Here is a 22,685-nt window from a genome sequence, read left to right on the forward strand (position 1 = left end):
CAGTCTGCCAGGAATTACGTGCAACAGAAGCAATACCAAACTGGGGCTGACTCGTAACAACATGGGATGAGGCCATTTTTAGTTTCACTAAATCAGTTTAGAAGTTTACAGCCTGGAAGAAAAAAAATAAAAGGAACATGTTAAAAAGCTCTGTTAATGATAGCAGAGCTGCACAGTCAGGGTATCTCATTCATTGTGGGGGTGCAATGAGGGGAATGTTACTCACATTGCTTTGTGAAATGGCACCATGTTTCTCACTTCATTAGAAGCAATGCTATAAAGCCTGGATAGTTTTGGTGGACATCTTAGACCAAATTGTAGCCAATGGGGTTAGCCCAGGGACAGCCCAGTTTCTTCAGACCAGGTTATGAATGGGTAAAGTTTCAATCTAAAAGCATATTTTCCCCTAACATCACATTGGGGAGTAGTTAATTCCTGATTCAAAGGAAAGGGTGCCCCTATCTAAATGGCCAACGTATTTTCCAGCAGCATCTCACAGTTGCTTGGCCATCTCCAGGTGACTTCAGGCCTACACTGACCCTACTTGGCATGCGTGATCCGAGACCATCACAAGGCTAAATACTACGGACACCGGGGCAGAAACAGGAATCTCTCCTGCTGCTGTTCTCAAAGACAGGGATTAGCCCTCAAATCAGGGTTTTCTTGCTGCTGCTGACACTTAGCCAAACACTCAGATTTCACGCAGTCCTTTACTCTGGCAAATTCCCTTTGCCTTCCATGGTGGTTTGCCCTAAATCAGCAATCATTCTGGCAACCATAAACAGTTTTTCATACATTTTTAGACAACAGCGTATAGTATTGTACATATGTAGAATATATTGTACCCATTATAAATGTACAGAGGAAAGGCACACCAACTTAACAAATCACCTAAGTCTGAAAATGTTGCATGATGACAGTTACTCAGCTACTATTGTTACACATAACACCTAAGATTACTATCAATGAAAGAGTAAACAAAACATTTTTCTCATATTTTAGTGTGCTTACTTTGTACATTTAATTGTAGTTGGTTTAACTGTTCCCCTGTACAGTCAGACACTCATTTCCCCTTGGTTTTTCTGTGTGTCTTTCACTCAGTAATATAGGGGAGGAGTGCACATTTAAGCAATAAGAAAAAGCGATTGATTGTAAAACAACAGAAAGTAGCGAGGGCTCCGAAACAAGCACTGGTTCAGAAACTACGTTCAATTAATTTTGTAAATCAATTAGTTTTATAGTTAGTGTCCCTTTAGTACATCTGGATTTTATTTGACACCATATCAAAATACATATTTTCTTAGTATGTTTGAATAGCATTTATTACTGGGTTTTCACAAAGGAAAAAATGGTCACTCTCCTTCTCATAACTGCTGTTCTTCAAGAGGTGTTGCATATGTCCATTACACCATAGGTGTGTGCACTGGTGATGGAGAGTTTTCCCTGCTCGTACCCATAGAGGAGGTCCCACCCACAGCCAAGCTCCCTCCCGGTACTTCAAAGTCAGGGTATAAAGGGCAGAGCCATTCCGCCTCCTCCTCTTCCCCCAGTTCCTTTGCACCAGAAGCCAGTGGTAGACTCCGGTGCCAGGGAAGGAGGATGGGTCGTGTAATGGACACATGCAACACAACTCTTGTTCTTTGAAATATGAGAAGGCGAGTAACCATTTTTTCTTTGAGTGCTTGCATGTGTCCGTTATACCAGGTGACTCCCCAAGTATTACCCCAGGACGTGGGGCACGGAGTCTCAACAAAAGAGGAACTGCAGGACCGCCTTTGTGTGTTTGTGTCCTCTCTTGATGCAGCAGACAGTGCATGACGGCTGGTGAAAGTATGAATGGAAGACCCCATTGCTGCTTTACAGAGGTCCATAACTGAGACATGTGCCAGTAATGCTGCTGAGGTCAAATGAGCACTGATCGAGTGTACTCTGAGTTTTGCAGGCAGTGCTACTCCTTTGGCATCACAGAAGATTGTAATGCAGCTGGTGATCCATTTCTAGAGCCTCTGAATGGTAACCCGGTGGTCTCTCATATGTTCTGCATGAGAAACAAGAGCTCAGAAGTAACCTGAAAAGACTTTGTTCTATCTAGGTAAAATGTCCAAGCTTGCTAAACGTCCAAGGTGTGGAGCCTCTGTTTGTCCTTGTGCATACACAGCTTCAGAAAGAAAATTGGCAAGTAGATAGACTGATTCAAGTGGAAATCAGACACCACTATCAAGAGGACCCCCTGCCGTGTTGTCTCACTTAAGCCTTGTCTTTGTAGAACACATCAATGTGTTCACTTCTCCCACCCTCAAGGTGGTGGTGATGGCCACTAGGAAGTTTATCTTTGCTGACAGGTATAGAAATTAGCACAATGTTAAGAGTTTGAAAGGAGGGCCCATTAGCACAGACAACAGTAGATTCAAATCCCGGGAAGGCATTGGTCTCTGATAGATGATTTCTGCCGATCAGAAACCTGGTCATGACTGAGTGATTGAAAACAGTCTTACCATCTACACAAAGGTGAAATGCCAAGATGGCTGCCAGATGTACCAAACAGAACTGCGGGCTAGACCGGACTCCTTAAGGACAGTCGAGAATTGATCGAATCTTTGTCCGAGTTGGGGATGCATTGTGGGAAGCTGCCCACATGGAAAAACATTTCCAGTTTTACTAAGCTAAGTACCTCACGCGGATGGCTTCCTGACATTAAGGAGCACATTCTGGACTGCTGCAGAGCAATGTGCCTCCTCTATATTCAACCACTCATGAACCATGCCATAAGGTGCAGTGCATGCAGATTCAGGTGCAGCACCTGGCCATGATTCTGTATCAGTAGGGCTCTGGTTACTGGTAATCGTAAAGACTCGTGAATGGACAGTTTGCAAAGGTCCGAATGTGACCCAAGCTGAATAGCATGTCTGTCTTGGCCAGGCTGGAGCTATAAGGAACATTCTATCCTGAAAAAAGAAAAGGAGTACTTGTGGCACCTTAGAGACTAATCAATTTATTTGAGCATGAGCTTTCGTGAGCTACAGCTCACTCACGAAAGCTCATGCTCAAATAAATTGGTTAGTCTCTAAGGTGCCACAAGTACTCCTTTTCTTTTTGCGAATACAGACTAACACGGCTGTTACTCTGAATTCTATCCTGAGCTTGCTTGAGCTTGAAAAGGACCCTAGGAATCAGGGACACTGGTGGGTGTGTAGATAGAAGCTCTTTGTTCCATTGAAACAGGACAGCATCTGATATTGATCGTGGGCTGTGACTTTCCTTGGAACAGAAACAGGGACCCTTCTTGTTCTGTCATGTCAAACAGATCTACAGATGGGAACCATCCCCCCCATATTGAACAGCCACGCTAGATCATTCATGTTGAGAGACCACTTATAGACCAAACTGAAAGACTTGCTCTGACGATCTGCCAGGCCATTTTGAAGTCCCAGCAGGTGTGATGGCTTGAGAGTGACTGAGCTCCAAATGCACCCATTGCACAGCTTGACATTCTCCTGTCCAACCTGGGACCCCACTGTTTGTTCACATAAACCAGGGCTGTGGGACTGGCGGTGAGCACCTGGATAGCCTTGCCCTGAACATGAGGCAAGAAAATATTTCAATAATTCAAGGACATTTATGTGCGATGTGGCCTCATGGGTTGTCCACTGTCCTTGAGCCTGAAGATTGCCAGATGTACTCCCCACCCGATAGCTGAGGCATCCATTTACCAGTCATGGTAGGAAGAGGGGGAGAAAGTGGGACTCCCCTGCACAGGTGTTCTTGTCTTACCCACCACGTCAGAGATGATAGTACCCTGTCCCGGATATGCACCAGCTTGTCTAGGTGATAAATATGAGGGTGATAAACTGACTTGAGCCATAGCTGCAAAGCTCTGAAGTTCAGCCTGGCGTGAGGATTGACACATGTACATGCTGTCATATGACCCAAGTCTGAGAGACTCCTCATAGTGGTCTGGGAATGGCTCATGAGCGGGGATGCACAGAAATCTCCTAGTGTGTGAAATCTGGAAAGATGCAGGGAAGCCCTGGCCAAGGTTGAATCCAGGATTGTCCCCAATTAATTCCATCCCCTGCAGAGCCATTAAGGTCGATTTTTCTTTGTTCTGTTTCAGGTCCCGGAAGTTGAACAGACAGGGTTTGGTGTACAGTGGCCCATACCTGGTGTACGTAGTGACTACGAACCAACCAGTCGTCCAGGTGAGGATACATGTGGATATATCCTTTGTGAAGGTAGGCTGCCGCTATTGCCATGCACTTGGTAAAAACTGTAGGTGCTGATGACAGACTGAAGGGCAGAACGGTGAATGGTTGTCTCCTATGATGTACCTCAGAAACCTCCTGTGGCCAGGATGGATCACTACATCGATATAGGTATCCTGTAAGTCAAGGGCAGCATACCAGTCTCCCAGATCCAGGGAAGGGATCATCATAGTCAGGGATATCACATGGAACTTTATCTTCTTGGTGTATTTGTTCAGGTTCCAAACATCCAGTATGGGCCTGAGCGCTCCTCTGGCTTTGAGTATTAAGAAATATCAGGAATAAACTCCCCAACACTGATGACAAAGGGGCACCTCTTCTATCACTTCCAAAGAACGTAGAGCCTGCAATTCTTGCCTTGGCGAGGGGTCTCTGAAGCACAGTTGCCAACTTTCACGTGGTAAATAAGCACCCTGACTTTCACAATAAGCCAAAAATCAAGTTAATCCCATTTCAAAACAAGGCCAAAACAAACCAATCCCTAAGAACCCCAACGCCATATGTGACCAGATCCCCACAGTGTGCAGTCTGGGACTGTGGTGGGCCCGCTGTGCATCTCTGACTCTCTCCCCACTTGCCTCTGCTTGCCCCCCCTTACCCCTACTTGCCAGGAACCGATTAAAAAAAAGAAGCAACAAGCTACAAGCCAAAAACTAGCCAACAAGCAACTCCAAGCCAATTAAGCCAAAAAGAAGCCCAATTTCTGCATTTTCTTCACAGGTTTGGCATGTCTGCCCTGAAGAGGGATTGGGTAGGAGCATGGAGGTGGGCTAGAGAGCAGTCTGGAGAGTGTATCCCAATTCTACCATGACTAGCACCCACTTGTCCAATGTAGGAAATGGGACAATCTGTCCCGGAAAGGTGGAAAGGGCCAGTTGAGATCTGGGTCGGACAGTGCGCTGTCCTCAACATCAGAGTCAAAATGACTGCTTTGAGGTCTGTAGCTTCTGGAATGAAGATGAGGAGGAAGTAGAAGGAAGTGAGGAAGTGGCTTCCTCCTGATCGGCCTTTACCACCTCTTGGACAGGTCAGGCTGGCAGAAGGGGTAGCATTGCTACCTGGACTAATATGGAAGATGATGTTTTGTCCTCTTCATTGCTGGCGTATAAAGGCTTAGAGACTTCGACACCACTCTTGAATCTTTTAGCGTGTGTAACGCCTCCTCTGTTTTAAATGCAACTAGAGCACATGCCTCAAAAGGGAGGTCCTCAGTTGTTGCACAGATCATCCTGGGTGCAGTCCTCTGGGATTCCTGGGGCAGTGCATCGTCACTGCCATCGTCATGGCCCCGGCTGCAGAATCGGCCAGGTCTAAACAAGCCTACAGAGAGGATTGAGACGTGAGGCATCCCGCAGAGACGAGAGACAAGAAGTGCTCTCCAGAGTCCTCTGGAAGCTTGCCAGCAACGGAGCTACTTCCTCCAGGCCCAGACTTAGGGAAAATGGCGCCCTAGGCAAATGTGTATTTGGGTGGTCTTTCTTTGAGTTTAAGTACAGATACGCAGTTCTGTCACACACCTTGAGTTTACTGAAGAAGCTTTTCAGTTACACTAGGGACTCGGTGCACCTACAGCAGAAACCAAGGGGGCGGGGAAGCAGCCTGTATGCTCAGCTCTAGCTTTTTGTAGCACCTGAGCCTCTGGCACTCTGCCATCACTAATACGACATACATCTTTGTGACCGAACAAGATTGCGGGTGAAGAGATCACTGCATCTTTCAAGAGGGCAGAAAATAGGTGAAAGGAGGATAGAGCATCCTGAAAACTGCAAGCAACATATGCCTTCTCTTAAAACATGGATAATTCCAACACACATAGGATAGAAGTTTCCTTGAATTCTTCTGAAATCTGTTTCACAACCACAATACCAATAGTAAGATGTACTTGGTCTCCACTGATCATTTTGAAATATAGGCAGCCAAATTTAAACTGTAGCGAAGTTCATTTTTCAGTAAAATCAGCCTCAAACTTTCTGGGAAATATCAATTTTAATATATTTTTACAATCTGAACAGTGCCAGGCAAAAAGAACCAAACAAAAAAGACTTTCTGCTTTTCAGCTTAGGTGCATAATTTTGTCAAATACCCACTAACAGGATTTACAGCATATTTCATTTTACCTTACTTGGTTTGCTGAGCAGAAAACTAAACATTTACACTTTTTAATAACTTCCCTTCCCAGAAATAATCAACTCAGCAGCTAACAGCTTTTGCAAGTTTTAATACATTGAACTTTGCCAAATTCTCTCTCAAACTAAACAAAGACATATGCACATACCACTTGCAGAGCAGTCTTGGAGAGAGAGATCAAGAGATCGCTTTTCTTGGTCCAACTTCAACCAAGTCCCTTATATATATATATATATATTCCATATCCTACACAAATTGCAACATGTAAATTAACCAGGCGGCTTTCCAAAATTGCTATTGGCTACTTGTCATCAAGGAATTTAATTATAGGATATCACAAATTGACCTGAAAAGAGATTTTGTAAGAACAGTCACCTGTTTTTCATCACAAAATGATGTTTGTTAAATACAAAAGAAATTATGCAATACCAAGGGTAAGCTTTAATCTTGCAAAACTCAGTAACTCAAGTCCCTTGTTACATTTTGAATACAAGGAGTACTTGTGGCACCTTAGAGACTAACCAATTTATTTGAGCATAAGCTTTCGTGAGCTACAGGTTCGTCTCCAAGGTGCCACAAGTACTCCTTTTCTTTTTGTGAATACAAACTAACACGGCTGCTACTCTGAAACCTGTCATTTTGAATACAGATTGTCAATTTTGCATATATACACAAGAAATGTGGTTGAGTTACAGTTATTATAGAAAACGAAACTTAAAATGTCCTGAGTTTGGTGTGATTAAAACCACTGTGAAAATTGGCTTTTTAATTAAAAAAAAGGAAGCAAGGGGTTAAAAAAAAAGTTCCAACAGCGAAAGAACGAAAGAAAATGAATGGGAGAAAGAAAGGGAGAACAGAAGAAATGAGTGCGTAAACATAAAATGATAATCGGTAAAAATTTTGACACAAGTGGACTGATTCTTTATACCATCAGTTTTACACTGGTTTGACTCTACAGCCTGCAGTATTACTCCCAATTTACACTAGTGTAAGTCAATTGAGAACTGGGGCCATAACACTTACATTAAGCGCACATTTGTGATTAAAACAAAAATTAAAATTTCTGGAATAATTGTTACAGTCCAAAAAATAAAGACCGGTGCATTTCAAAATGTTTGTTTACCGTTTTAACACGTCTAGCTCCAGAGCTGCTACACTGTGTAAGTTGAAATTCTGCTGTGGAAGACCAAGATTTGGATTTTCCAATGCTCCTACATGACTTTCACGAGCACCAGTCCAACTGAAAGTCAAGTCAATGGAACTTGTGCTCCTAAATCCTCTAGATAGTTTTGAAAATCCCAACCCAAGTAACCTGATTGTACCTGCAGAACTCCATGGGGGCGTTTACAAAGGAGATGGAATTCATCTTCCATCTCAGAAAGAGGCTGTGGGGCATTAATTCAGCCCCTTGGGAAGATTTCTGCACCGCTACATACACAATCACAGATCCAGTATTCCTAATCCTTGAATACCTTATATATTAGCCTACTCTGACCTAAGACATCTACAATCTCTGGCTGTACAAGGTTTACGTGGTCTAGGGGGGCCTTCAAGCCTCCATACCAAGGATGAATTTCAGACAGTTCAGCACACTGGCACTCTTTATACCAGGGTATCTACATATATACCTGCAGGGTCATCATCTGGGAGATCAAGGAGATTTGTAGAAGTAAAACCATGAACTTCAAGGAGCTTGAGATCTTGCTCCCTCCCCCCGCCACACCCACACCCACCATTACATAGAGAATAGATGGGGACAGAATAGTTGAAGCTGACATTTAGGGTAACTGGGATCTGGTTTGCAAAAATGTATACATATGTTCTCTTACATACTTTTCATTAACTTCCCCCGACCCCCAAACCTTCTCCCTTTGAAGACTGCTTTGAAAATGTAAGTCTACTTAAAATTTTAAATCAATCAGCAGGGCTGAGAGCTCTCACATTTTCCCTAGAGATCACTGGTTATCCATGCCAGTACTGGCCTTTCAGGTTTGTAAGGCCACTCACACCATGGTACCTTAACTACCTAAGCTGCATCTCTCATTACTGTCAAAAGGTACAGGTTTAAAATCATGCAGTAACGTCAAGTTCTCATACCAAGTATAGCTGAAGATACTCCTTCAGCACTCCAATCTGGGGGTGGGGATTATACGTACCACCGGGAGAAGTTAATACACAAAAATCCAATTTTAGGAAAAGAGGGAACATTTTGGATGGGTCTATCCACTTAAAAAACCCCACCCAGCTGGTTTGAAGCTGCAATTTCAAGGATCTTGACATGAACACCTTCAAGCCACCCATCCAGAGTAGACTGCTGTATTTAAAACAATCCTGAGAGTACATGGACATTGTCAAAGACTTCATTTTGGGTTTGCCTACCATTCTTCATATGTGACAGGGTGTGGTCTGTCTTCTTAAGGCGCTAGTCAGATTTGATTTTGTTTTCCTTACGGATTTAGGTCACTCTCCTGTTCGGAGTTTCCTTGTTCAGCGTGGCATTGGTGTGAGTGAAATGGATTGGAATGAGGTGCAACAGGTAGAGGCTTCTTTTGTTTCTTCCTTCTATTAGCTGCGGCAGCAACATGTCCTTTTCTTCTCACAGAGCCAACACAAGTCGAATAGGACATGCACCGACGGACAAGTTATACTGATAATTACTAATGATTTGGAGATGCAACACGTTAATAACGGAGAATCTGGAACTTGGGGAAACTATTTTTAAAAGGCCAGAATCCTCAATAAAATAGAGGCTACCAGAAAGCACTGGTCTAGATTTGGCTAGTAAGCCAAAAGTTTAAACTGGTACTGATAAATAAACAGGGGTTATGTATTTTGTTTTGTCCTTTTCCCCAAGATGAGGATGACAAATGAAATTCTCCACCCGCCTCCAGAATACCAGGGGGGTTTTGTTTGTATTTTAAGGAAAGAACAAACCAACTGAGCCACTCGAACTGTGCTATTACCTTAACGATATTCTTTCAATAGTTTTGTCTTTTCCTCCACCCCCCCCCTTTTTTTTTTGACAACATGGGAGCAAGAGGGAACCAATAGTTCTAAGGAAGCTAAAAGTTAACATAGCTTTCTCTCTCTCCTTATTGGTGACCCAGGATCACCAATGACAACACCACAGCTCTGAGTAGATAGCTTAAAAACCTAAAACCGCAGCTACCCTTTTATAGATGCGCACAATACCTTAATTAGCAACAGTTAATTTAAAGGCAGATCTAAAGTCTCAAAGTCCCTGATATCTAGAGCACACACCACTTAATATTTTAAAAAACACAGAACAAACAGAGGACAAGATAGAATTTACCTAGCTTTAGAAAAAACTTTGCCCAAACAACTAAAAGCCACCAGGAAAAACAAAACTGTCATGAGTTGCTAAAATATACTGAAATACTTGGAGACATGTTATGTATGACTTGATTGAAAAACGCATCCTTAGTGAATAAGATTCTTAATTTGTTTACCTTTTGCTTAAAATATTTTGTTTGTTCAAAGAGTAAGAGAAAATTACTTTGTTTTGAGGAAAAAATAATTAACAAAAGATTGATAAAAGTAAGATGGAAAACTTATAAAAAACAACAGTCAGGCCTAAGCCTGCAATGAACTCAGTGCAAACAGATCCGTGGACCAATGGGCTAGTGGTTTCAATGGGACTCTATGTGGGGGCAGTGGTTTGCCCACAAGAACTTGGTTGAGCATGTGGTGCCTTACTTACAAGAACTGTCAGAGCTCATTACTTCTGGAAACTACACCTGCCTCATCTAAAAGAAATGCCAGGGAAGTGACTCAGCCATTTTCCTGTAATAGGTGTGTCTGCTGTTCCTTATATACAAACTAACTCCAGAAGTTACACAGTACATTCTCTTTAGATAGTTTAATTACTGAGGGAATGACAGGCTGGCTGAGCAACTTCACTTGTAAATCACGGACTACTGAAAGTCACAATCAATGAACTTACTCCTGTGAGAGGCTGACCGCCCTCAACCCTTTGACTTCAACAGAATATGAATGCACCCAGAACCTTGCAGGATACAGCCCTGAATTAAGAGCCAATAAAAGAACTGTTAGACCACCCACTAAATGATGTAATTCATAGTAGAAACAAATAAAAATACTAAGTAGTTCTCACCTACATATTTGTCATCCCATTATTACTTTTACTGTGCCCAAAAGCATGTTAGAGGCTTTACAGAACACAGGGAAAGACAAGTCCTTCCTCCGGAAATCTTACAATCTTCAAGAGTAATAAACACAAAGGTGTGAAAGTAAGACACAATTAGATTTGTAACATCAAACAACTTGAATGGCAATGTATGTTTTTTAATAGTTCTGGGCTATTTTGGGTTTGTTTTTATATACAGCCCATATTCCAATCACTAGTTCTTGCCAGATCAGCTCACTTTGTCTAAGCAACGCTGCAGAAGTTTGTTTTCAAAAGGGATTTAAAAAAAGGAAAAAATTGAGGCCCATGAATAGATTCCAGGAAAGCATTTCCACATGGCTTCGAATGATAGCTGGCCAATCACACAGGGAACTACAGGAGAATTTTCCAAGTCATTCTTCCACTTATTACCCCGAACCAAAATATAAATGCTTCTAAACTTGTCAGGATAAAAAATGCTTTACTGGAGCTATATATTTCATGCAAAAAACTGCTGCAAAAATCAAACCATGAAAGCTTCACACAGCAGGGTTTTATTTTACATTACAAAATTACTACATTTTCACATGACCTCTGAGAAACCTACTGTGAGCGTTACAGACTGCCAGGGCAGTAGCCAATATTTTACAAAAGATTCCTTGTAAGAGGAAGGACAGGGATTTTACAATAAAAGATCATCACAAGCAGCTGAGAAGCTTAGTTGTCAAGACCACTGCTAGTTCAGTCTTTAAAGTGTATTCACAAGGCACACACTAACAATAATCCTGTTTGCTAAAGTACCTTCTTAAAAACAGACTCTTTGGCCAAATACTTTAATTAAACAAAACTAGTAGCAGTTGTGGATAAGGTGCTTTCACTTTTGAATACAGTATCTTTTTAAAATGAAGACTAAATATCAGGGTTGATTGCATTAATTTCTTTGGGATTTTTTCTTTTCCTTAAATTTCCAGTTACAATCCCTATGAAAAGTAGAAGTCCAACTGTGCGGTTAGAGGTAAACTTCTTCCAACAGTCTTCAGGTTTGTGTATGTCCAAAGTGTAAATCTGTGAAAGTACAATATAATGTTCTTTTGTTATTATCTATAGTACCACAAACATGCCAGACACTTCAGAAAAGACACACGTCCCTACCTCAAGGGACTCACAACGAGCTCCACACAGGCTAACTTCGGTGCCTGCACTGGATTAGATACAGACACAGAGGTCTGCCTAAATGCGCTTGACAAATGGATGAAGATATATCAGAAAGGTACAGAGAATGAGTAACATGTATGGATACTAAGGACCAGATTTTTCACGGTATTTAAGCACCAGAAGATACAGACAGTAGGTGCACAGTGTATTATCTGTACCTTTAAAAATCTGGCTCAAAGATTCAATACAAACACACACATAAGAATACACGAGTTCACAGGAAAGGGGTTCTCAAATTGTCATCCAAAGAAAACTCCCAGGAGACCTGCAACAGCAGCTGGAAATAAGGTTTAGCCAGCCTAGTTGCCTCCACTGTGGGCCACTGCTACTTAAAATGATGAGAGAAAACATGAGCTGCCAGTGGGATGTTCAGGGTACAAAACAGGATGATGACCAAGCAACAGAGAAGCAAGTGCAAGAGGAGGGCACGTGGGAAAAGAGATGAAAGAGGACTGAATGAATAGCAAAAGACGACTGCAATTAGCTTTTTGAAAAAGATCATAACAGCTACCAAACTAAAGACAGTTGAATACCTAAATACCTTCCTAATATCACTTCTGCGTATACATTTGCTGTACTGGGCACAGGGACAAATGATCGGTTACGTTGTTCTTGATAACTGTTCTATACTGCCCTCCCCACAGAGTCTTATGTTTTCATTCTCAAATATCCAAGCCTACCTGGTCTGGAGAACAGAAGTTCTCATGCTGTGCCGACTGCCATGTAAGGGAATTCTGGCCATTCAATATTTGCACAATTAGAAAGAGGGAATTTAGTGCTCATGAAAGATGCCAGGCCAGCAGTCAGAGAGAATGAAATCTATCCATAGAATACAGCTCCAGTATCAGATGTGCAAGCTTCTTCACATCACCCCAATGTACCTCACAACCCTGATGTGGGGGAGATCATAGATCAGGCTCCACGCCAATTATATTCTTAGCTTCTTGACTACTAACAAGGCTGCCAGCTGGGATATGGACACTTCTCTATTACCAAGAACTACCTCTACACTTCTATTACCACCAGTTTACTACTGAGACCACCAGCTTATTTTCTACAGACCACTTACAATCACTACAAGCCAGGTCTGGATATGAACTGATGATTCAACTTAAAAATAAGAAATGTGAGTATATAAAAATGACACCTACTCATTTTGTTTATTCTGAGTCCTACCGGCTCATTCCATTGATTTAAGCAAGTTGGATTTTTACTACATTTTACTCATCAGATCACTAAAACCAATATAGGTACGAGACAGAGAACTGGACTGCTTCCTGGCGGGCACTTACACAGAATTGTTAACTAAATTATAATTGTAGGATATTTGCAGTTGTTGATAAAGTGTGAGACAAAAGGAACCCAGACTGCCTTTCAGATCCCAGACTGAGTTTGCAGGGCTTGCAGTTAGAAAACATGTATTCATTTGTAAGCGGTGCCAATTTCATTGAGTTCCTGGGAGACAAAAACAACAATGCCATTTTTCCATGGCTGTTTTTCAGAGCATAACCCCACTTAAAGATTCTGCATCCATTGCCAAGCCATTGGGCCATTTAGTTTCCCCTCATTAAACCTTTATACACCTTTTAATTTAAGCGAATGATCCTAATGTATAGTAGAACCTCAGAGTAACGAACACCAGAGTTACAAACTGACCAGTCAACCACACACCTCATTTGGAACCAGAAGTACACAATTAGGCAGCAGCAGGAGCAGAGGAAAAGAAAAAAGCAAAAATAGTACAGTATTAAACGTAAACTACTAAAAAAAAGAAAGGGGAGGCCACATTTTGCTTCTGCATAGTAAAGTTTCAAAGTTGTATTAAGTCACTATTCAGTTGTGAACTTTTGAAAGAACCGCCATAATGTTCTGTTCAGAGTTACAAACATTTCAGTAACAAACAACTTCCATTCCCGAGGTGTTTGAAACTCTGAGGTTCTACCCTATTATGTACTCTAAGGTACGCATCCAAATGCCATGGTGATGGCTACATTAAACACATTAGGAGAGGACTGCTATATGCTTAGGTATATAAAGACAGACTTGCCTGCAGCTGTTATTGAAAAGCCTTCTTTTTGCTGCAGCAGTCTGAGACAAGATGGCTGAATATTTTAGGTAAACTGATACAGGATTTGTAAACTAGAGCTTCCACTTAGAAAAGAAGTACAAAAATAAGATCAAACCTGGTGAGCTAAGTGAGCACTGATGGTAGCCACAGCTGTGTAATAGAGGAAAGTCTGATCACAGTTTATTCCTGCCACACTCAGACCCACGAGCATTGCAACACTGAAGCCACTGAGCCACTGCTTTGTGTTTTCATTGAACCGTAGTGCTGTTGATTTCACACCAATGACCATGTCATCTTTTTTATCCTAGAATAAAGAAGGTTATTAGAAAAAACATAATACCCCTAGCAATTCACAAGTTGAGAAGTCATGGGTGGGGAAAGTAGTCTTAGGGATGTCATAGAAAATGCTGTGCCTTAAGGCCAAGGTTTTCAAGAACAGGTGTCTAATGTTAGGCTCCTAAATCCATTTTAGGCACCTAAATAAACAGCCTGGTTCTCAAAGCTGCCTAGCATTTGACTGCTGTTATTGACTGTGCCATACCTAGATATACACGGCACTTTAACAGTAAGGGCTCTACTCAGGGACATGCATAAACTAATTTACACAGATAGTACAGTGAGCAGAAAAACATGGGATGACAGGGTAATTAGCGGGGTGAAAACTAGTGGATAAGAGAAAAATCTCTTAAAAGCATTTCTAGGTTTTAAATCTTCTGATTGCAGTGGGAAGATTAGTAGTGCCATGCAAGTCCAAAGTAGTGAGTTTTATATATATAAATACACACACAGTGAGAAAGTTAACAGTCAATGTCATTACTTCACCTGATGTGCATAGATGGTGTCATATATCAACGTCCACATAACTCCAGAGAAGTACAGAGGCAAACACACGGACCAATCACATGAACCTTTGATGGCAGACCACCCAAGTAAGGCTCCCCAATTAAACGTAAGTCCTGTAAGTAACAGAAATAAGAAAAATATACTGAATTATAGGGTTCTAAAATGTAAGAGTCAGGAACAATCTAAATTATATTTTTCATCAACATTTGACACTCAAGCATCTGTGTGGTTTTTGATTTTTAATCCCTACACACTTACAGGATGGGGGACTCTCTCCTGGGAAGCAGTGACTCTGAAAAAGATTTGGGAGTTGTGGGGATAGTCAGCTGAACGTGAGCTCCCAGTGCAACACTGCAGCCCAAGGTCTAGTGCAATCCCTAGATGCATAAGCAGAGGAAATTTGAACAGGACTGGGGAGGTTATTTTAGTTTTGTATTTGGCTCTGGTGAGACCGCTGCTACAGTACTGTGTCCAGTTGTGGTGCCCACAATTCATAAAGGATGTTGATAAATTGGAGAAGGGGTTCAAAGAAGAGCCACAAGAATGATTAAAGGATTAGGAAACATGCCTTACAGTGACAAGCTAAATAGATTGAGCTCCTTGAGCTTAACAAAAAGAAGATTAAGGGGTGACTTGCTTAAAGTCAAGAGACTTAAGGTGGGCGAGGTAATATCTTTTATTGGACCAACTTCTGTTGGTGAGAGAGAGCTCTTCTTCAGGTCTGGGAAACTTACTCAGAGCATCACAGCTAAACAACACACATTGTCTCTCCCACCAACAAAAGCTGCTCCAGTAAAAGCCATCACCTCACCCACCTTGTCTCTTTAATATCCTGGGACCGACATAGCTATAACAACATTGATGACAAGTACCCACATGGGGAACAAGTATTTGATAATAGACTCTTCAATCTGCCAGAGACAGGTATAACGATCCAATGGCTGGAAGCTGACGCTAGACAAATTCAGACTGGAAATCACAACGTACATTTTTAACAGTGAGGGTAATTAACCAATGGAATCATTTATCAAGGGTCATGGTGGATTCTCCCTCACTGAGGATTTTTAAATCAAGATTGGATATTTTTCCAGAAAACATGCCCTACAAATTATTTTGGGGAAGTTTTATGTCCTATGTTATATACAAGGTCAGACTAGATTATCACAATGGTCCATTCTGGTCTTGGAATCTATGAACCCAGAAACACTGAACTCTTACAGGAGGATGGGGGGAAAGGGAGTATTATTCTATTATTTTCTCATGGGAAAAGAAAGGAGTTATATGGGAAAACAGGAGTGCTGATCAAAGTAGGAAACACCACTCATCTCCCTTCTACCAATCCTTGGGTTTCCATGCTCGTCTTGCATCTGCAGCAGAAGGAAAGTGACTAACACTCCAGTCTCTGAAATATTTGGTGAGAACACTGACAAGGACGCTGGCTAACTGCTTCTATTAGGGACAGTAACACAGAAACCATATGGTATCTGAAGGGCAGACAGCTGAGCTGTTATCAGTACATTGCAGCGTGCAATGTTTTCTCTTTTTACTTTTTTTCTTCTTTTTTAAAATTTCAGAAGAGTGCAGTGAGTGTTCAACCAAGAAAAAAACAAAGATAAGCCACATGAATGGTTATAAAATCTTAAATGTTTATCACATTGGGTTTATAACATTTACATACAAATTTTCAACGGAGTAACAATAAATCTAAGTACCACATATCACACAGTATAAATAGCAACACAGTCTTTCTCTAAATTAAATTTGATTTAGCTAACAGACACACACACCCATCTTGCAAACAGTTGTAGATGTGACTAGTCCCAATGAAGTCAGCAGGACTACCCATATATCTCAAGTTAAACATGTTCTTAAATGTCAGGCCTTAAGCTTAATATTTGTTCTTTCTAGAGAACTGTTAAAGAAGAAAAATGGAAGGAGAACAGAGCAGACAACAGTGGTGGTTACTAAAGGTGGTAGATATTAAAAATGATTGCTAAAAGTGGAAAAAATATATGAAACAAAAATTTTAAGGTAGGACACCACACTGGGTCAAGCTGGAATACAGTGCAATGCATCTGTTTACCCGAGTTAATTTAAATGTTTAAGATTGTAATACAGGGTGAAATACATATTTAAGAAAAATTTCCGGAGGCTGGGAGAAAAATGTCCCACATCTCCCACTTGGTACTCAGTTGACAAATGGATTATTTCTCAGCACCAGAGTATGGGGAAAGGAGGAACTACATGAGGGAAAGAAACTCCAAGTATTTTACTAAACGTTTAAGAAATGTGGAACATACCAATGACCTTATTTGTAGTTTCAGGCAACTTCATTGATATTTAAGTTCAACTATTACGATTTTGCCAGAACACTAAAAAAAAAATTACATCTGAAAGAAGAGAAACTAGCAATTTTGAAGCTCACCCAAAACCAACTGTGGCCAATATGTGATTCTCTTCATCAGGGGATAAGTGATCACAAGAGACAGAGAGGCTGCTCCTAGGGCAATACTGTAATGAAAGAAGTTCATTAAGATACTTTATATGGTTTACTTTAAATAATTCTATTGTACTCTCTTTATTCCCTGGTCTAAGAAACAATACTGTGTTGGGTCGCCCTCAAAGTTATATAAGTATGATAGAATTATAATTATGTAGTAGCAAAAATAAAGATAGACAAAAGAGTTCATAGGTATTGTCAAAAGGTATGAACATCAGTTCCATGCTGTTGAATTTCACTCTGTAACAAATGCAAGGCCAAAGTGCTAATTATTTCAGGCCGGTACAGGACGAAGAGTCTGTGCTGGAAAGTGATAAGAACTTTGAGAAAACAATGCTGTTCTTTGAAGCAACACCCTAATGCTCTTCCCCCGCAGGGGCTCCTTGTCATGCCTATGTAAATCTTGGTATCCAAAGAGGGAAAAATAGATAGTGGGACAAAACTTGTTAAATGAATCAAGAGTCATAGATTGTGTTGTTAAGTAAAAGAATGAATGATGAGTGCATGGAATTGAGAGCCTGAAGCAGGGAAATAATTGGTTAGTAAATGGTGCCAGCCTAATCCTAAGAATTTCAACCTTGGTATCGACTGGCCGAAGAATATGCAAAGTGGAGATAACCGGATGACCCACGGAGACCCAAAACGCATCAAGGAAGAACAAGAAGATAACACCGAGCCATCATGGAGCCGTCATGAATGTACCACCTGTTGATTGATGGTCATCTCAATTGTAAATTCAGCATGATAAAGCAACTTCCATAGACTTGTACTGAACCAGAGACCTATAAAAATTGGGTCCATGGAGTGTGCTCTTTGGTTCTATGACCATGCTCCAAGAGCATCGGATGCGCATCTGACAATGACTCGGCTCCACTCTCGTGTCCAGGCCACCTGGCCAGTGACTTGGCACGAGCAACGTCTAGGCTGGTAACTCTAACAACCTTTTTGTAGAACCTGTGTGTGAATGTCTGTGTGTGTGAATGGATCTATATAGACATTGCATATAGGAATATGTTGTTGTATTTACAATAAACGTGGCAATTTGCCATGTCCCTCTTACAAGATCCTGTTGCTATCATTTTTATTAGTGTAACAACTGTAGTATCAGAGGAGTGACGCTGTAGTTAAGACTGAAAGTATTATTTCATTCTAAAACCATGGATTTGGTTGCTTTCTCAAAAAACTGCCTTGTCTGTTGAAATTCATCACACTTAGCTTTAGCCTGGTAGCGAAATAGTGTAAGAATAAAAGATCACATATACATTACCTATAGTAATTTAGACACAGAAGGACACACAAAGCCAAGCTAAGCTGTCCCCCAAGAAAAACGAAGGACTGAAAAGTTGAGATATCTCCAACAGCTATTGGTCGATTTGCTGTTCTTAAAACCTAAAAAAATAATAGTTTCAATACTAAATCCAATAGAGTGAGTTAAAATACACATTATATCTTAATGCAAAGTTCTTAATGCAAAGTAAGGTGGAAAAATTAAGCCCACGAGTCAGGGAATTCAAAAGTTAAGGTTCCGACACCAATATTACCTCTACCACATTTCACATCCTGTATATGGTACATATTTACGAATAAACATTAAAATCTTCTGCTAAAATATGGAGCATTTTAAAAATGAAAGCAGGATTATGTGTAATGAGGCTGAATTAGAGCTACTGTAGAAAGTATAGATTTGAATTTTATTCTTTGTGTGCTCAGTGCAATATTGAGATATTAACTTTTTGCACTGAATATCCCTATTTTAAGAGCAATTTTGTTCAAACATTTTAAGTGTTTCTGTACAAAGATGTCTGTAATAGGGTGCACAGTAGCAGCCGTGTTAGTCTGTATTTGCAAAAAGAAAAAGAGTACTTGTTGCACCTTAGAGACTAACCAATTTATTTGAGCATAAGCTTTCATGAGCTACAGCTCACTGCATCCGATGAAGTGAGCTGTAGGTCACGAAAGCTCATGCTCAAATAAATTGGTTAGTCTCTAAGGTGCCACAAGTACTCTTTTTCTTTTTGTAATAGGGTGGATGATTCTAGGATTATAAATAGTTACAGGGCTCCTTCTGTTAACTCATCTTGAATTTAAATGCTTGAACCCTACATAAGGATGTTGTATAGTCATCCCTGGTCATACTAGCAGATAGATTTAATTAGAAGGCAAAGGAACCTCTTTCAGGGGCAGAGAGGTCAGCAGGGAAAACTCTAGGAGCAACCAAGTTTGGGAAAGTTGAGGCTAAATTTACATTATTTAAATTAATAACACCAAACCCCACCTGGGGTTTGGTTTTATTAAGTTTTACACTTTATACAGAACAAATGTACTCTGAGAGCCAGGTAAGAATGCCACCTGCTTACAGAGCTCTAAACATTTATCAAGTGTTCTTTGTGCACACTTTAAAAATACTAAGTATTTTCCTTTAAGTTTGGCTTGATTTTCCTCTCTCAGTTAAGACTACAATTATGCCAAGTTAGAAATTTATAGATCTGCAGTTTAAGTGAGACACAATAAAAAAATATTTTGGGGGCCATAGAAACTATCTTCGCCTTCATGCAACTCAAAAATGGCTGCACTAATTTAACTCTAACATTCAAGAAAAATTCAGCCATCGGTAAGACAAAGCAAGGGATGTTTTAGTCAGGAAATCAACAAAATGACCACTAACTAGACATACCACCACTGAAACACCCCCAACCCGCTCTGGAAGACAGCTGTCTGAGGTTGTACTTGTAAAATAATGTTCTATATGAATTTTAAACTCCTTACTGTTAATCAAATCACATTCTTGTCAATTTCAAGCAGGTTCATTATTTTGTTGTATTTAGGCCCCAATTGTACAAGTGACTCCATAACGGAAGCAGCTTTTATTACCACACACCAGGAACACAACAGTGTCAAATTATCCAGTCTTCTCTTAGGGCACTTTACAGTGCTGCAACTTTCTCCCTCAGGGGTGTGAAAAAACACCCCACTGAGCGCTGCAGGTTTCAGTGCTATAAAGTGCCAGTGTAGACAGTGCAACAGTGCTGGTAGCTACTCCCCTCGCGGAGGTCGTTTTTTTAGAGCGCTCTGCCGCGACTACACAAGCCACGTTAAAGCGCTGTCACGGCAGCGCTTTAATGTTGCCAGTGAAGACATGCCCTTAGTGTAAAATTATTGAGGAAATTGCAAGTTGACATTACAAAAAGCTCATTTTTATCTAGGGTACATTATTATAGCCACCAGTTTAATTAAGGGAGTATAAAATCACCTAATAATTCTTGGATAGAGAATGGCTAGTGAGGTTAAAAGAAGCATGTCAATTGGTTTTGCTCAGTTTTTAGGAAAATATTACTAGAAGTGGATTTATTTTGATTAAGCTCTGATTACACTGTAACTATCTGATGTACCTTATCCTACATACAAATTATCTAGAAAACAAAACCACTTGCTTTACTACTTGTGGCTCTTTGCTATACAAAAAAGAAAGTCACCTTTACCCTTCAAAGATGAATGGTAAACATCAGATTACTTAGTATATGACTTCTGAACCAGGAGGAAAAAAAAAAAAAGATTACTTGGAAGTAGTCTTAATCAGACAAGCCTGTATTTCTACCAGACAAACAACCAGTTTCTCTTGGTGAAAGACAAAAGAGGGCTTACTTCAATAAAAGGCCAGCAATTTACTTACTCATCAAACATTAAGAGGAGCCTGTCTGTTCTTTTCAAGTCCCTGGGGCTTTCTCTACCTTTTTGTCATAGTCCCGATCCCACATGTCATTAATTGTGCAGCCTGCTCCACGCATCAGGACCGCTCCAGTACCAAACAGTGACAGCATATACCAGTCTGGAAAACAGCCTGGCTCTGCTGCCAAGCCTATACTCCATGTGCACGGCAAATACAACAGCCACGTTCCTAGAAAAATGAATTTGAAAGAGATTAGAAAAAGAGAAATTTTAAATGGAATTACTCTTTAGCATGCCACAAAAGGTAAATAAGTGTTGAATTACTAATTAAAAACTTCTAAAACTGCAACACCAAAGCTAAGAGACGGCTAAGACGGTTATCTGTGCAAGGTGCTGCAGTTCCACAATTTGATTGTGCTCCTTTACTTTTCTTTTTCTTCTTCTTTTTGATTGAAATGTTGAATATAAAGACGCTTTATCTATTTTCCCAATAAAAACAGAAAACTCAACCATGGAGGGAATGCAGTGTTTGAACAGTAGCGATAAAATCAGCCATTACAGAGAACATAAGATGTGATGCATACCTTGTTCCACATCTCTATTGAAACCAAATATTTAACGACCTTTACAATTGTTCACAAGGACATATTCCAAAATGGATTTGTCTCCTGAGTTTATATGAATTGTCTAGCCAATCTGTAAAATATTTTATGTTCCAAATGTCACATGACCCGCTGACTAATTGACAGTTTAACCTGAACAAATAAATTGCAATCCTTCTATCAAGAATAGAGGATACTGGATTTTTGGCTTATTACAACAATCTATAAAACAACCCTTCTTTCCCCCTATCACTGGGGTGTGTTAACGGGCCACTTCACCTTAAAAGGTCTGTTGAAATGTGTGTTAACATGTTAGGCTATGTCTCCACTATGGACCTTACAGCGGTACAGTTGTACAATTGCAGTTGCGAGGCTGTAAGGTGTCCCGTGTAGCCACTCTCCTGACAGCATAATTAAGTCACCCTTAACAAGCTGCAGTAGCTATGTCGGCAGGAGATCATCTCCCGCTGACATAGCTTTGTTCACGCTGGCACTTTTGTTGATGAACCTTTTTTGCACACCCCTGACTGACACAAGTGCTAGTGTAGACATAGCCTTTGTCTAAACTTGTGAGCAAGTTTCCCAGACCTGAAGAAGAGCTCTGTGTAAGGCTGTTGGATCATATTAAAGAAGTTCTGTATTAAAATCACAAATGAGTTTGATTCCCCAGAGTTTAAATTCCAGGGTACTACTAATTAAGAGGTCTCTTGGTTTTTGGTACTGTTTCTCTCCCTCTATGTGTGAAACTTGCAAGCTGCTAATTGTGTTAGTACATTCTAAGACAGAGTCTGTTCTCAAAGCAATTCACAGAGAGAGAGACTCAAAGCAATACTCTAACAACAGAAACAGCACCCAGAGACTCCCCGCCCTTTTGTTGTATTAACAATTGTGATTAAAATAGAGATAGAGGATGTATGTGGATGGATGCTTGGTGTGGATAATAACTGAATGATCAGGGAGGTGCCAGCCTAAGAATCCAGTGTTCATCAGTTGAAGAAGGCGTCAAGTGGAAATAACCAGAGGACACCCCCCCCGGAGGGCAGACTGGAATCCACCCAACAGCCTCAAGAATGGGAGAACCAAAGAACAAGATAACATCTTGGAGCACGGAGCCGTCAAGAATGTGCTATCTGCTGATTGGGAATTGCTTCATCATGCTGTTGCTGAATCACAGACTGGCATAGGAAGAAATTCCTATAAAAATAGAATCTAAAAAGTGAGAACTTTGGGGTCTGATTCTGCAAACTAACTTCCA

The 22,685-nt window shown here is 40.7% G+C and overlaps 1 protein-coding gene across 2 annotated transcripts in view; it reads right to left on the reverse strand.

Moving 5' to 3' along the window:
• Positions 1-22,685, reverse strand: part of COQ2 (coenzyme Q2, polyprenyltransferase) — a 24,658-nt gene continuing 1,973 nt past the window's right edge. Inside the window, exons 2-7 of one of the 2 annotated variants that reach the window (XM_073340550.1) lie at positions 20,891-21,057; positions 18,430-18,551; positions 17,088-17,173; positions 14,642-14,775; positions 13,935-14,123; positions 1-112 (exon numbers count right to left, since the gene is read on the reverse strand). In XM_073340550.1, coding sequence (XP_073196651.1) covers positions 98-112; positions 13,935-14,123; positions 14,642-14,775; positions 17,088-17,173; positions 18,430-18,551; positions 20,891-21,057 — 713 coding nt within the window. In that variant the 3' untranslated portion in view covers positions 1-97. Of the gene's footprint in view, positions 113-11,069; positions 11,602-13,934; positions 14,124-14,641; positions 14,776-17,087; positions 17,174-18,429; positions 18,552-20,890; positions 21,058-22,685 lie in introns of those variants that run through there. The other variant, XM_073340549.2, reaches the window with a different exon arrangement.

This window comes from Lepidochelys kempii, chromosome 4 (genome assembly GCF_965140285.1).
Source record: "Lepidochelys kempii isolate rLepKem1 chromosome 4, rLepKem1.hap1, whole genome shotgun sequence".
Taxonomy (NCBI): Eukaryota; Metazoa; Chordata; order Testudines; family Cheloniidae; genus Lepidochelys; species Lepidochelys kempii.